The sequence below is a fragment of the Grammomys surdaster genome, unplaced genomic scaffold (assembly GCF_004785775.1).
Source record: "Grammomys surdaster isolate TR1022 unplaced genomic scaffold, NIH_TR_1.0 242, whole genome shotgun sequence".
Taxonomy (NCBI): domain Eukaryota; kingdom Metazoa; phylum Chordata; class Mammalia; order Rodentia; family Muridae; genus Grammomys; species Grammomys surdaster.
In genome coordinates, this window is record NW_021604687.1 from 7635737 (window position 1) to 7651419 (window position 15683).

At 45.6% G+C, this 15683-nt stretch overlaps 1 protein-coding gene across 1 annotated transcript in view; it reads left to right on the forward strand.

The window, feature by feature from the left end:
- Positions 1–590: 590 nt before the first annotated feature.
- The window catches only part of Dpp6 (dipeptidyl peptidase like 6), a 613823-nt gene continuing 598730 nt past the window's right edge, over positions 591–15683 (forward strand). The window contains exon 1 of the mRNA XM_028774777.1: positions 591–1000. Coding sequence (XP_028630610.1) covers positions 776–1000 — 225 coding nt within the window. The 5' untranslated portion in view covers positions 591–775. The remainder of the gene's footprint in view (positions 1001–15683) is intronic.

The following is a 15683-nucleotide window of genomic DNA, read 5'->3' on the forward strand; positions in this document are numbered from 1 at the left end:
GGGAGTACCTGCCAGACACTGGAAGGCAGCTGCGTCCTGCAAACCAAAGCAGATACCTTGGGAGCCATGACCCAGAAGCCCTAGGGACCCCAAGGCAGTTAAGGTTTCTTTGCTCAGCTCTGTCCTCTTGTAGTGCTGTCCTCTCTCACCGGGACACACGACCTCCCGCCCAGCTGTGAGTGCCCCCGCCCTGAACCCCCATGCACAACCCAACTGATATCCAGAGAGTCTTCCTGTATCTAGCTCTCTGGAACTGGAAGTCTCCAGGTGCCTTCGCCACAGCGGGAGCTGGGTACCCTGCTGAGAAGGGAATGGAGGAGCTGCAGGGGACGGGGGGGGGGGGGGGAACCAGAAGATGAGCTGGTATCTAGGTGGTGCCAAATAATGGGGCCTAGACATGTCCGCTCCCTTGGTGTGTTTCTGGTGTCTTGCCTTCCTTCCATCTCTTTGGTGAGGCCGAACGTGGCTGTGGCAAGGACTTTAAAAAAAAAAAAAAAGGCAAAGCAAAAAGAGAAAGCGATCACTCCGACCCCTGGCTTCCGCCCCGCCGGGGAGGGGGCGGAGAAGCTGAACCAGGCAGAGTCGCTCAGCACCCTGGCGACTCGACTCGCGAGTGGCGCGGAGAGGCCAGGCTCGCCTTTCTTCTTTCCCCACCGCCTCCTTTTCCCCCCTTCTCTCTTTTCTGCTGGAGGGGGTGGGGAGAGGAAAGAGAGACAGAGAGAAAGGAAATTTTTTTCCGAAGCTTCCTAACCAGCGAGCCAGCGCACAGCGGCCCATGGCTTCGCTGTACCAAAGGTTCACCGGCAAGATCAACACCTCACGCTCCTTTCCGGCGCCCCCGGAGGCCAGTCGCCTTCTGGGTGGCCAGGGACCGGAGGAGGATGCGGGCCCGAAGCCCCTCGGGCCGCAGGCGCAGGCGGCGGCGCCCCGGGAGCGCAGCGGTGCTGGTGGCCGGCCCCGGTTCCAGTACCAGGCGCGGAGCGACTGTGACGAGGAGGACGTAAGAGCATCGTGGTGGGTGGGTGGCGGTGGTGGGAGCATCGGCGATGCACACGGGCCTGGCGACTCGTAAGGGTCTCTGGGTCCCCTACGCCTCTTTTTGCGTTTTCTCCTGCCTTGCCGGGAGCGTGCTCAGACACTCTCCTTGGCTCCTGATCTCAGTCATCATAGTCCGGAGCAGATCTTTGCGGTGGTGGCCAGGAGTTGGTACCTGGAGCAGGAAGGGTTTTGGAGCTGTGCCTGCTGAGATGTGGACTATGCTTGGAATTCGCTGGATGCATGCATGTCTGTTTGTAACCGCATCCTGCTGTGGTTCTCAAGGAGGGAATTAGATGTGTGTATGCTTAGAGTTGTGTTTTAGGTTTATTTTCCTGCTTTATGGCTCAGGGAACAGCTAGTTCAGGTTGTTTTTTTCTTCTTACCACTTGTCACGGCAACTATCCAACCAAGGTGGCTCTCCTCTCCTCTCCACTCTGTCCCCTTTTTACTGTCCCCAGACACCTTCTCTCTACACCCAAGGATTAGACTTTAAAAAATGTCCTAGCTTTAGAGCCCTGGCCTCTGACCCAAGCCCAATACAGCTCTCACCAGGCATGCTAATTAGGGCTGCAAGCCCGAGTTCCAGCAACTCTACTTGGACCATGCTCCTTCCTCAAGAAGTTCTCAGAGAGGTCTCTTACTCTTGAGGCTGGAAGTCTAGGCTTCCAATACTGAATTTGCATATTCACCTAGAAATCAAGAATTCATTCAGGGTACCAGTGGCAGCCACAGAAATGGGCCAGAAGGTCATGTACTGATCCCTCTCAGCAGTTGGTCCCACTAGGACTTTCAGGGAGGGAGAGCTTTTCCTGAGACCTGTTCCGGGGAAAGAAGGCAACTCCCAGGTGAGCCCTTGGGCAGCCAGGTCTGGTTTGGCTGCAGCAGCCCTCAGCTGTGCCGTGTCTGCAGAGTTCCTGAGGTCCCTTTTCCATGTGGATCTGTAGCACCTGGGTCTTTACACAAGCCTCTTAGTCTCCTTCACCCTTGCAGAGCAGGGCAGCCCATCACCCTGGAGGAAACATGAGGTGTGCCCATGAGACATACAGGGTCTCACTTAGCAAGACTTCAGTGTTTAGTAATTTTTGGTGCAAGAGAGTAATAATGTTTCCATGAGGGAGGGGATCTCAATTGCCACATCTTACAAAACCGGGGAGGCCATGCTACTGTTAACTGTTGAGTTTGTTTTGTTTTATGATCGCATAGGGACGGCCACAGAGGTGACAGGAGTTGGTGGGAGGCCCACTCACAGCCATGCATCATGCATTTTTTTCCTGGTCATTTCCAGATTCCTCTGGCTAGAAAAAGATATCACAGACTAGTGTACCTCACTCTGGCGGGTCAGTCTTGGGGGAAAATGGACACATTATTGACGTCTGGTTTAAAGAACTAGAATTCTTTGAGGGTGGTATTGAGCCATAAATAATTCTAGTGGATTCTATTTACTTAGCATCCTGTGGATATAACTGGGTTGCAATGCAGACAAGAAACACACACACACACACACACACACACACACACACACTGAAATCTGGCTTAAAAGCTTCGGGTTATGGGTCTGGAATGAATTTGCTTTGCTAAGCAGGCTCTAGATGTCGCTAGCAGAAAGGACAGACAGTGCTGGGAGCACCAGCTGGTCTCCGCCCATCTGAATTAGGTTTGTTTGTTTGTTTTTTAAGATCCTAGCTGAGAGCTGGCAGCTCCCTCTTTTCATTCTGATGCACAGCTAGAACTGCTTCTCAGGCAAGTCTGAGGTCAGCATCAGAGCAGATCAATGTGACATCCACCATGAGAGTTCTGAAGGGTGCCTTCCTCCAACTCAGATACATCAAGTTCCAACACTGTGTTTGTGTCCTGCAAAAACCAGAAATGTGTCTGTGTGTATGCATGCAACCATGCACATGGGCATTGGTCAAGTGTGCTTAGTATTCTGTGGTGTGTATGTTTTTTCCAGTATTAGGTTATAATAAGCACATACCCTTTCTATAAAGCAGCAGTTGTACGGGATGAAGAAGCATGGGTGGGGGCAGGTGTTTATCGGGAGCTTTATAGGTAGTACAACTGTCAGGTAGAGGAGTCATGATAAGTGAGTAGATTTGAGCTGCTCTTGCCACAAAATCAACAAAAACAGCCATGTGAGGTGTGAACATGTTTGTTTACATTCTCAATGACCATTTCACTTCCTATATGTGCCTATAGCATCATGGTATTCACCTTCTATGTACTCACGGAAGCCTTAATTACGTTTCAGATGTAGAGTTGAACCAATGGCACATAGCTAAATGTAGCCTCAATTTAAAAACTTCCTTTTTTTAAAAAATTGACAAAACATTTACCGAAAGACAGAAACACAAATCAAGCTATCTTTCTTCCAAAAACAGAGGCTACGGGTTGCTTGCAATTAAAGGTAACTGATAAAGTCCTTGTGTTTAAAAAACTGCTAGATATGTCAAGATTGAAGGATCTCACAATACACCTCTGTCATCTCTCTGTCTCTGTCTCTGTTTCTCTCTCTCTCTCTCTCTCTCTCTCCCCCTCTCTCTCTCTCAACCAGAAAGCTGATATGTGACTATTTTGGACCACTTTGCTTTGCTCAGGAACACACTTGGTTCGTGTGTGTGTGTGTGTGTGTGTGTGTGTGTGTGTGTGTGTAACTTTTTTTCGAAGGGATCTTAAGGAACCTCAGTGCTCTCTCTCTCTAGAGCTGTCCAGGGTGCTGACTGCTCTCTTTCCATTAGCTCATAGAAAAATCTCCATCGTCTGTGTCCGAGTGAGCAATCTGAATACAAGACTGGTGACCTCATCCTGAATCTGTGTTTTGCCAGTCAGGCACAGCTGTTGCAATACACAGTGTCATAGTTGTCTTTCTGTTGCTGAGATAAAACACTGACCAAAACCACTTTGGGGAAGAAAGGATTTGTTTAAGTTTACAACTCTCGGTCGGTCATAATCTATTGCTAAGGAAAGTCAGGGTAGGAACTTGGAGGCAGGAATTGAAGCAGAAGCCATGGAGTAACATTTCTTACTGGCTTGATTCTCATACACCCCAGGGCCACAGCCAAAGTGTCACACTATCACTTCAGACTGGGTCCTCCTGGATCAATTGTTAATCAAGGAAATGTCCCACAGAATAACATACAGCCCAATATGATGGACAGATTTCATCAATTGGTGTTCTTTGTCCCAGATGACCTGAGCTTGTAGTATCTAGTTGCCAAAAACATACAAACAAACAAACAAACAAACAAACACCCCTCAGCTTCCCTGTCCTGGTTATCTGATGCTCGTAAGTGACATATCTCCAATATGCATTAGGTTTTACATTATCTTGTCCTTAGACCCAGAAATGGAGAAGGGAAATAGAAAATAGTATAGTGCACAAACAAACATAAAGACTGGGAGAAGGCTCCATGAGTTAAGAGCTTGCCACACAAGCATGAAGACCTGAGTTCATATCCCCTGAACCCATGTAAAAGTTTAGCATGGTAGAGTACCTGACTATAATCTCAGTAGTCCTATATAAGAGTAGGAAGTGGAGTCAGGAGAATCCCCAGAAGCTTGTGGGCTGGATATCCTGGCGCATGCCATGGCAAACAATGAGAGGTGCTGCCTCAAATAAGGTGGAAAGAAAGGAATAACACCTGAGACTGTTCTCCAACCTCCACAGAAGCACTCTGGTGTGAACCTATTTGTTGTCTGTCTGTCTTTCTGTCTCTCTGTCTGTCTGTCTGTCTGTCTGTCTTTCTGTCTGTCTCTTACACACTCTTTAAAAATTACGTAAATCAAATATGTCTTTGCATGACTGAGAAATATAACCTCCACAAAATTTAAGATATTCTACCGAGACTCACCCAGATAAAAATCTAATAAAATCTGCACAGAACACTTCTGCACTAACATTAAGGGGCTAGTGGTGAACAAATCACACAAGTGCAGACACTATGACTCTGTAACCAGTAATCTGTCACCTGTGCAGGTCCACGGACAGCCTCTTTGGGTGATATCATGGTTAATCACAACTACTGGGTTGATGGAATCTAAAATAACCTGAAAGACAAGCCACTGGGTATACCTGTGGGGTGTTATTTTAATTTTGGTTGGATTAGTTGAGTTGGGAAGACCCGCCCACCATAGGCAGCACCATTCCCTAGGCTAGGATCATGGCGTGTGTATAACAAGGAAAATGTGAGCTGAACACCAGCCTTCACCAGTCTGAAACATGACTGTGGATGTCATGTGACTGTTTATCTCAAACTCCAGTGGCTGTGACTTCTCTGCCACAATACGGTGTACCCTGAAAATGTAACTGAAAATCAACTCATTTCCCCTTAAGTTGCTGCTGTCAAAGTGTTCCATCACACTGACAAGAAACTAAGATGGTGGAGATGTCCTAGGATCTTTCATTTGTAATCGGTTTCCTTGTAAATTTTACACTTATTTAAACAAAGCCAATTAGTTGGAAACCCGCTTTGAGAAGCCATTAGCCAATTTTATTTAAAAATCATTGTGTAGAGTTAAAAATAAGTTGACTCTAAAAAGCTTCTGAAAGTTGCTCTTAGTGAAATTTGGTGATTTGCTGTTGGAATTAACTGTGACTCATTTTAAAATATCAGCTTTTATCAGGACCGTTCTTGACTGTTTCTCTCCAGTCTCTGCTTACAGGCACATGGCTGTTTGCACACTGTCACTGTGGTCCTCATGCATTGGCACACGGCTGTCTCTGCTTTCTTCTTTCTTGGTGACTTAGATTTTCCTAAAGATGTTTACATGCCAGTAGCCTGATTTTAAAACCACAAACAACCAACGCTGAGATCCAACGACAAACCACTACCCATGATGTCAGTCAGCCCAACAGGTCCAAGTTCTTCATGCTGGGTGTCCTTTGAGTCCTGAGTCCATCTTATTTTTTTTTCTCTGCCCTAATCCTTCAGTGATGTGACATCTTATGCCCCTGGGACTTGTTAGTTTTGTGACTGGCTTCTCAAGCAGCTTGGTACCACAAAGATATCCGTATATTCGGAAAAAAAAATTTTTTTTACCAGTGTTAGGTGATTATTTTTGTTCTCCTAACCTGAATTTTTAAAAAGACTAAGCATTTCTGCAGTCCTCTCCTTCCCAGGACCTCATCATGACATTAGCAATGCCTAGGATACTACTCCCTGAAGGGTACAGGGAGAAAGGGGGTCATTTGGAGCTGTGACCAAAGTGGCACCCAGTTTGCAGTGTGCCTTAATCTCCACACCAGTGGTAGCTGCAGGGCAGATACACTGTGGGATGCTCACTGAGCTTAGCAGCTTCAGGGATGACTCATTACCTTCTGTGAACAACTAGATCTAAGGGGGAACTCCAGAGTCTCTCTCCCCCAACCCCTCTCCCTGACATGCTTTCTCCTTTTGCCTACAACTTCCCATACATGGGTCTTGATACTAGCTCCCAGTCACTGTCTTTGCCTCATCTGACTTGGGTGGAGATTTGCATTCTGAGCATGGCTGTGACATGACATGACCTTGACACGACCTGTACACAGGATGACATAGGTGTGCTGTCCACCTCTTGACGAGATGTCGATGTCATCACATGACTTTTCTTTTCTCTTGGTGCCATCCTAACTTCTGTTCTAGAGGACAGCCACTCTACTTTTCAAAGCTTTGGGCCTTGTGCTTTTCATGGTACCATAGTACCATGTGAATCCCCCCTCCTTCCTTCTTCCTTCCTTCTCTTCTTCTCTTACCTCCTCCATAGTCTCTCTCTCCATCTCCCTATTTCTTCCTGCCCACCTCTTTTGGTTCCTTTTAGTCCTTTGGAATTTCCTTCCTTTCTCCTGCCCTTTAAAGTTTAGATATCTGGTCTTTAAACCCCACCCCAGCCTCCACTTTCATGCTTTCTTCACCTTTATGCAAAGGGAACATGGTGTGTCCTGTGGCTCCAGCCAGATTATGCAGACAACTTTGTTACCCAGGATGCACTTCTCTGAAGATAATTTGCCCCCCCCTTTTTTTTTTTGAAGAGGGTAGTTCTAGAGTTCTGAGGGCTGTAGAATAACTGATTGCTCCACTAAGCTCTCTTAAGACATGTCAACAGCTTTGGAGATTATAACAAAACATCTACATAAATAGGTCACTAATTCCAATTGAAACAGCACAAGCACACAAAAGCCATATTCCCCATGTCCAGGTTTCTTTCTTATAATACAATTTTCATTAGGTGAGCTTTGAAGCCGCCTTATCTCCCTGTCACGCCATCTCATGTCTCACTCCTGGACATAATGTTTTATTAAATATATTTTAAAAATCTAAATTTTATTTAAAATGTTACTGTAAAATGTACTTAACACCAGAATCAGCAGTGCTCGGGTAACGCAAATGGTCACTTAGCTTCACTATAAATTCTTTCAATAAAAATTGCCCGAAGTCATGCAATGTGTGTAGCAAGGACATACAAAGTTCTTCCCTCTAAGATCAGCAAATTCAGAGAATCAGGGAATGAGGGGAGGAAGGAGGGAGAATTCACACAGTACCGTGAAAAGCATGAGGCCCAAACAGGAAGCTGAGAGTGCTGCAGGAAAATAGCAGGTTGCTCATAACAGAGACATAGAATGAGGAGACGTCAAGCACAGCATCAAACATGCCTTACTTTGCTCTGTCCCTTCGAGGCGCAGGCAGCACCACCCCTGGCTCACGTCACCTGCACAGTTGCCTCAGCTGGGAGAACAGAGAACCAGCCTTCGCACTCTGCATCAACAACATTAACAAGAACAGGCTGCCGTGAGTTGTTATTGGGTGGGTCAGCTGTTAGCTGTGAACCACAGCAAACAAATTCTGACATGTTAACAAGCTTTTGCTCTTTAAAGCCAGAAGAAGAAGAAAAAAAAAAAAAGACGTGTTTGTGAAGCAGGGAAGTGATCTCTTCCCAGGGGACGTGAGCTATTGGCAGTGAGAGACTTTGAGGAGGGTATGAAAGCCAAATTTACATGGCAGGCTAATTTTTTTTTTTAAACTGCTGCCAGCACATTTCTAAACTTTACATGGATCTGTTACCTGTAGGTTAGAATTTCAGAATATTAAGTTAGTGTCTATGCTGTTGGTTCATTTTCTCGCGTGAGATGATCTTTCTTTGATATATATCACCAGGTGGGCAGGGTGGTTCCTAGGTGTTGGCCCTAGGGGTCTTCTTTCCTTCTACAAAGTAGACCTTTTTCATTTCTTACTCAAAGCGTTTTATCCTTTGCAGCCGGATTGATGGGTGAGTTTAACTTTGTGAGCGCTGGCAGGAGCTGCCGAGTGAGCTGTACATGCTGACCGTACCCGACCCTGCTCCTTTTAATTACTCCGACGATAATGATTCATTAATCAAGTGCAGGACAAGTGCTTCCCTCGATGTGCGATATTGATCCTCTCAGGCAGCGTTGCCTATAAAAATAATAATCCTGTGATCCTTTTAAAATTAAACTCTGGTTAATAAATTGAATGTTAAGGGCACAACGGGACCTTCATGCCACGTCATGGTTTCCTTCCATTTCAAGCATATCGATTTGATTTTATAGAGATGTAAACCACACGTGCCCTTTCCCAGGAACAACGTTTACAACATTTTCCCTCAAAGTGGCCCAGCTTTAAACTTATTTTGGGTGGATTTTTTTTTTAATTGATACTCTAGTTTTACAGATGACTGGACTACAAATGCAATCAGTGAAACGACAGCAGACAAATCAGAGATTTCTGGGCTCCCCGGCTCATCTTTCTTTTCTTTTATGTATATGCCATGTCGTTAAGTTGGAAAATTAACTTCATTATGTCAGCCAGTTAGAAATGGAGAGCATGGAGAGATGGCTCAGTGGTTAAAACCTCTTCCTGAGATGCTCACAACCACCTGTAACTCCTTCTCCAAGAGATCTGATTGATGTCCTCTTCTGTCTTCTACAGGTACACAAGCACACACACACACACACACACACACACACACACACACACACACACAGGACCTGTGAGATCCAGGGAGTGGAGTTACAGGTGTGAGAGATTCCTGGCCCCCAGACTTGCAGAAAATTGATTGTTGCAGTAGAGCTCTCAGTAGGCCATGGGGAAGATGGCTAGTATAGAAAACTTATAACAATATACAGAGGAGGAAGGATCCATGTTTATAAATGGAAAGCCTCTTAGCTCCCAAAACAGTGTCTGTCTCTAACAGAAGCATATAAACTTATCTCAGCCACTACTGCATGTGCTCACAAATTACCTACAGATGTTTGGAAGTCAGAAAAGTCATCCTGGCTATAAGCCCAATGGATATGAAACACACACACATACACATACACACACACACACACACACACACACACGCACACACACTCACACTGAGAGAGAGAGAGAGAGAGAGAGAGAGAGAGAGAGAGAGAGAGAGAGAGACTTTAATTCAAATGAAACCTAATGTTTTTGAAGATCATCAAAGTCACTGTAAAAATCAATTTTTAATCTTCTGTAATAGATTTCATGTGAGTGTCACCATTTACCAGATAAGATTGAGCCAGTTTTAATATAATGCTTATTTTTCTTAAAGTGGAATAAATGCCATAGGTTCCTGTCCCAACTGAGAATTGAGAAAGTGAATTTTTTTTTCTGTCTCCTACTGTTCACCATTGTGGGATGGTTAATAGACAGAGCGAATGGAACAAGGACATTAGCTTTCAAACAGCAGTGCCCCCCCCACTGTGTTACCCACAATACATTCATCTAGCCTTGTGTCTTCTCTTATATAAATAATATATGTATCTATATAGCTATTCTGCACAAAATACAGAAAATATGCATCTGACTTCCATTCATATGCCCTACATATGGCCGCTCTATATTATAGACAGACACACTCTATGAAAGAACAGACTTAAGGTGACATTGAGGAGGGCAGGAATGGAGAGGGGAGCGTGGCAAGCACTTAGAGTCAGAGACTGTTGCTAATGGGAGGGCTTGGCAGGTGAGGTAGAAATGGGGGGGGGATGTTGCTCCAGCAGCCTGAAGCTATGGGCATGGAAGAAAGTACAGCTCCTCTGACAGAAGCTTCGAGAAATCAATGTCAGGTTTATTGTGTCTGTCTGTCTGTCTGTCTGGCAGTGATGTTGCAGCCAATGCTGCTCAGATAGGATCTGCACCTATTCTGGACAGCACGCTCATAGCCTCATCACAATCTAGCTGGTCTAAGAAGACCGCAGCAGCGGGCAAATGTCTTCTAGGTGGACAGGTCATCCTTTATTTCTGGGCCCTGGCGGGTTCAGTCACGATGGAGTGGTGGATGCACAGAATTCTCTCTCTGAAAATTTAAAAATTTTGTGTATGAGTATTTTACTCACCTGTATATATGCATAGCCTATGGTTGCCTAGTATCAGAGGAGGTCAAAAAAGGACATAGATCCCCTGGTACTGAGTTACAGACAGTTGTGAGCCACCATATGGGTGCTGGGCATTGGACTCTGGTCCTCTATAGCAGCAGCCAATATTGTTAACTATTGATCCATTTCTCCAGCCCCCTTTCTGATTTTGAGAGCAAGTACCTCCCTTCCTTTATCTCACAAGCTCTGCAGTTCTCTGATAAACTGATTTGGAAATTGTCCTCAGGAAGGCAGCAGAGGTGGGGTACCTGAGCACACTATTCGTATCAGCTCCTTTCTCAGGGGAGAGTGTTTTGTTCAGTGGCAGGGGAGGAACAAAAAGACTATCTCTCTGAAGGCAAGAGGCTGTGTGGAGTGTATGGGGAGCTGGTGGGTCACAGGGGAAAGAGTGTGTGGCAGCCTCCTAAATGTCTGTAAGGGTTCACTTAGGAATGTAGCCTCCAAGAATCTTGAATGGAGGTTGTGTAGACAGCACAACAGAGAGCCTGGGCCGGGCCTCCAGGGTTGAAGGTTCTGGTATAGAAAAATTCAATTACCTTGGCCAAGCACTTAGCACAGTTTCTTGTCTCCATGCTACATGGGTTTGGACCAAGACTGTTTTCAGCTTAGAAGGTGAAGGTTATGAGCTTTCATCTAAATATTTCCCTTCAATGTAATCATCTTCTCCCTTGCTATTGTCATGGCTGATAGTGTTTAATTCCTACTGTGTACGTGGAAAGGGCGTAAAGGGCATCTCTTCCTTATTTCCAAGCATTTAGCTCTTCCAAAAGGATAGGAAATTCAACCCCAGCTCTTCCTCATCGCTAGCTGTCTATTAAAGGAGGGGATGCTGGGGAAGGCAGGGCACTGTTTCTATAGAAACCGAGCTGCTGGTACAGCAGGGCCTCTGGCTTCTGTGTTGGGCAGCTGGACTTCCTGAATGCAAAATCACCCACTTCGTTTCTCATGGTATCTCCCTGGCCTTGTTTTTTTCTGGTGTCCATCCACACGGTGCTAGAAACAGCTCAGCAGAGACCTGAGGTGAATCCCGCTCCCCATGATCTCTCTAACCCTGCTGCCTCAGAGCTTCCATTCATTGCACTATGTCAGGGAAATCAGCATCTCACACTCTGGGCTTCTGTGCTGCAGGGCTTCATCCCAGAGTTCCTGGACGCTTGAGTGTCACTGCCAGGTCCCTCTGCATCAGCATCCCCTGCCTGAAAAGCATGGTCATACTTAAATAGGGGAAAGTTTTCTCACTCTGCTTAGGACGTGCCTTTCCCTATCCCAAATCCAGTCCACAGCCTGCGTCCTTAGGTACTGATCCTCCTGCAGGTGCCTGCTTTTCAGGAGCCCTGCATAGATTAGGTCCACCCATCACAAGCAAAGCCACCTCATGTCACTCAGAGCAGTGACCGCAGGTGTGATGTGGTCTGGTCTTTTGATGACATCGGGCTCTGTGACTTCTCTTTGTCTAAAACATTGCTGTTGGTGTATCTACCAACCCTTCACCCAGAAGCCCCTCCCTGCCAACACACTCACCTTTATCCACCTGCCTGCTGCCACAGGCTCAGATCAAGTTTCCTCTTAAGATCAGTTTCTCAAGACCCCAGTCCGTCCTCCCTGGTTGGAATTAGAATCCTTCCCACACGCCACACCTGGGACTCCCATTCCTGCTACCCTTCCATCTTCCCTTGCCACGGGGCTTCTCGATTTCTGATACATTATGCAACAAAGTTTCTTGTGCCTCTTTTCATTTCTTTTGTCCTTGGTCAGAATCTTGGCTGAGCTGGGAAAAGGCCGTAGGGCTGTCTTCTCGTCAGGCACACATAATCCCTGAGCTTTCTCAGTGTATTAGTCTGTGAAATAGCGGAGTGATGGTTCCACACCTGAGATGCCTGTGGTCCCTTCCACCTGAATATGCCTCCCCTATTTGCCAAGCTGTTGTTGTTTGTTGTTTATGGTTTCTTTTAAAATATAATGTTGAGGATTTAATCCCCAGTCTCATCCAGGCTCGTTCCACTGGTGTGTTGAGCTACGTTCCCAGTCACCATGTTAAAATTTGGAAGCATTCCAAAGCAACATTTTTTAACTTTTCCTGTGGATTCTCCTTAGTATCTGCAAGGGAATTCTCTTTTTGATTTCCATATTGTTGGGATAAACACCGGTTCTTTCTGACTGCTCAGCCTAAGAGAACAGATGGGCAAGTGGTTATCAGGAAAACAGCAGCATGGAGACCAGAGAGCCGCCCAGCAGGTATGAGAAGCGCTGCCCACATTAGCTGCCTCATAGCTTCCTGTAGCTCCAACTCCAGGGGATCCAATGCCCTCTTCTGGCCTCCATGGGCACTGCACTCGTGCTTACATATGCATAAACACAAAATTATATTTTTGAATCTTAAATGTTAAAATGTGTTTTGTAGGATTGGCATTTAGCATTTGTAAAGTCCTGTATTGTTTTAATAAAATTGACAAGCGTGAATTCAATTAAAATATTCTTCAGTCATTTTGCCCAATTTTGTTGTTGTTGTTATTAACAGAGAATAGAAGCTAAGCACCCCACCAAGGTCATCAGTTTCTATAAGAACAGCAGGGCAGGGAGTCGCTTTGATCAGAATTTTGCATTACCTAACCCAATATAATTAAAAGAAAGAAAGAAAGAAAGAAAGAAAGAAAGAAAGAAAGAAAGAAAGAAAGAAAGAGAAAGAAAGAACAAGCCATAGTTTTTCTTTTTATGTTCACGTCTTTATCTGGCAGGTAAGAAATCAAATGAGAATATTTTGAATCCTGCATCATTAGAGGAAAATTCAAATTCCCAGACCAAATGCAATGTATCTGCCAGGAAAAAGAATGTTCTGGACTTTATAACCTCTCTGAAATTGCCTGGGGCTCTCTGGCTGTGCATAGCACCCATTTCTATGATAATGTAGTCAGGACAGTCTTGTAGAACGGAGCTGGCTCAAACAGCTCAGACCTCTGGCATAGCTCTGTCCCTCAGCAGAAGGACTTAGACACCTGCCCCTCAGGCAATATCAGGGCTGTAAGACATCAAAATGTGTAGGGCAGAAATCGGCAGCTGAAGATAGAGTGCAGCCTATCTCTGATTGGATGCTTGTATATCTACACTTTCTGCAGTAAGGAGTGTCACATCCCCAGAGGGTGGAGCTGAGGCCTGCCTTGTGAAGTCACAACATCTCAGACAGTATGCTAAACAGGTAGCCAGAGATTTGTAAGCAAACCATGAATTACCACTTGTGACAAATTCTAGAACTTTCCAAAGTGTCCCGGTGGCCAGCCTCTTAAACTGTGAGATTCAGCACTGATTTGAGGTCACTTAACTCAGTGTAGAAGTCATGAAAGTTGTGCCAACGATAGAGGGTCTCCGAAAGCGTAACAACCAAGAGGCAGTTCGAAGGCCAACATGTAATGTGCTCGAGATGTTTCTAGCAGCAGTGGCCTGTGTTGTGTCAGCTGACTTCACAGCAGCCTTGATTCTGAGCTTATTTTGTGTGATATATTTATGTGAAGGGATGTTCTCAGAATTGACAATTATAAAGTTAAAATATCAATCAACTCTGAAAAGTACTAAAGATGCTCTATGTCCCAAGGAGCTAAATATTTAGCCAACATTTAATTATTTATATAAAGTTAACAAGCAACCCGTCCCATTAATATGCAAGTTTGCTTTCAGTGTTCATAAATGATGAAGTTACATGTATACCAGAGACTTGTGTGAAAATACATTTCTTTATAACTTATCATCAGCAGATGTTAGATTTGAATACCTATTTTATATGCCTGCATTCATGGGGTTGCATAAAAATTTATTGGGGAGATAAAGGTTTGAAAAGACAAAGTTTAGGAGCCTTACCTTAGTGGTAAGGATTAAAGTTGCTCCAAACAGTTCACTCTCTGGTCACCGGGTTTCAGTTGCCAAGGGGACTCAGAACAGTTAAAAACAAAAGATGCACAGAAATCCTCTTTCTGCTGCCATCATATGAGGACTGGGAATGTGATCACTGGCAAAATTCTAACACTCAGCAGCCAGTCCAAGTGGTGCGGTGTCTGTGGGGCATCTGAAAAGCCATTGCATGTCACCAGAGGTGATTTCAAGATGGCTTTCTGTGTCCAAGATGACTTGAGATCCTGTGTGCATCCATAGGACAGCCACGTGGCAGCAGAGATGTCAGGCACAAGGTCCACAGAGCTGCCCCTCTGCTGTCCCTCCTGCACGTCCCTATGAGACCTAGTGAGGGCCTTACATGGAGTGAAGGCTTCAAGGTGGTGTAGTGTGAGGGCAATTTCTGGCTGTCATTTCCAGCCTTTGTATATGGACCACAGGCACATCTGCTGTAGGACAGACCAATGACCTTGAAAGGAGAAGGATGGGATAGGATCGGTCCAAAGATCAAGGATGAGATAAAAGTGGATGATTCGGTAAGGAAGTCATGGGGAAAACCTCAAAGGACATGGATGGTAAAATACAGCTTGCAAGGAGACATGGGGGCACAGAGGACTTCCAGGGCTGGTGGAATTTGCCAATGCTAGCATTCTTCTTGACCTGCAGGGAAGGCCCAGCATGCCTGCGAGAACAGCTGTGTTCAGTGGCATGCAGAAACCACAAAGTCTGATTTAACCAGAACCCAACACAGATCCTGGGCTGTGGTTTGGAGTCTCCACTTTAAGCTACTGTACTGTTCTGAGTCCTGGGGTTCCCGATGAGAGCAAGCAGGGGAGCGAGGACAGGACACAGAGAAATGACAGAATGTTGCTCCCCCGAAGCAATTGTGCTCTTTAAATATTTTACTTGAACGTGCAATTTCCGATGAAGAAAAGGTTTGAGAATAGAATGAACTCTGCTGGAGGAGCAGGCACTTATTCTACGAACTCTGAGATATCCAGCAGGCTCATGTGATGAGATGTTCTCATTACAACTCAGAAAGGCGCTGCAAGGAGAAATAAACCAAGCCTGTACTTACCCACCAGGACTAGCCATTGTTTGTTGGTTGACTCAAAGGACCTCAGAAACAGGAAAGCAGTGTGGGACTGCCTGTTCCAGGCTCCAACCTCTTAGCCTGGATGTTGACTCTGCAGTACCTCCTGCTCAGGGGCTTCAGTGTTCTTCCTTGGGAGAACTTCCAGGAAGCAGTGGCAGCATGCTTTCCCTCAGTTGATCGTCAAAGCTGCATTGATATGTCTGAAAGCCTTGAACCTGCCCTTGCTGTGCCACAGACTGACACAGTTCTGACCAGTCTTTTGATCAGACCCAGTTAGTTGTGCTCCAAAGG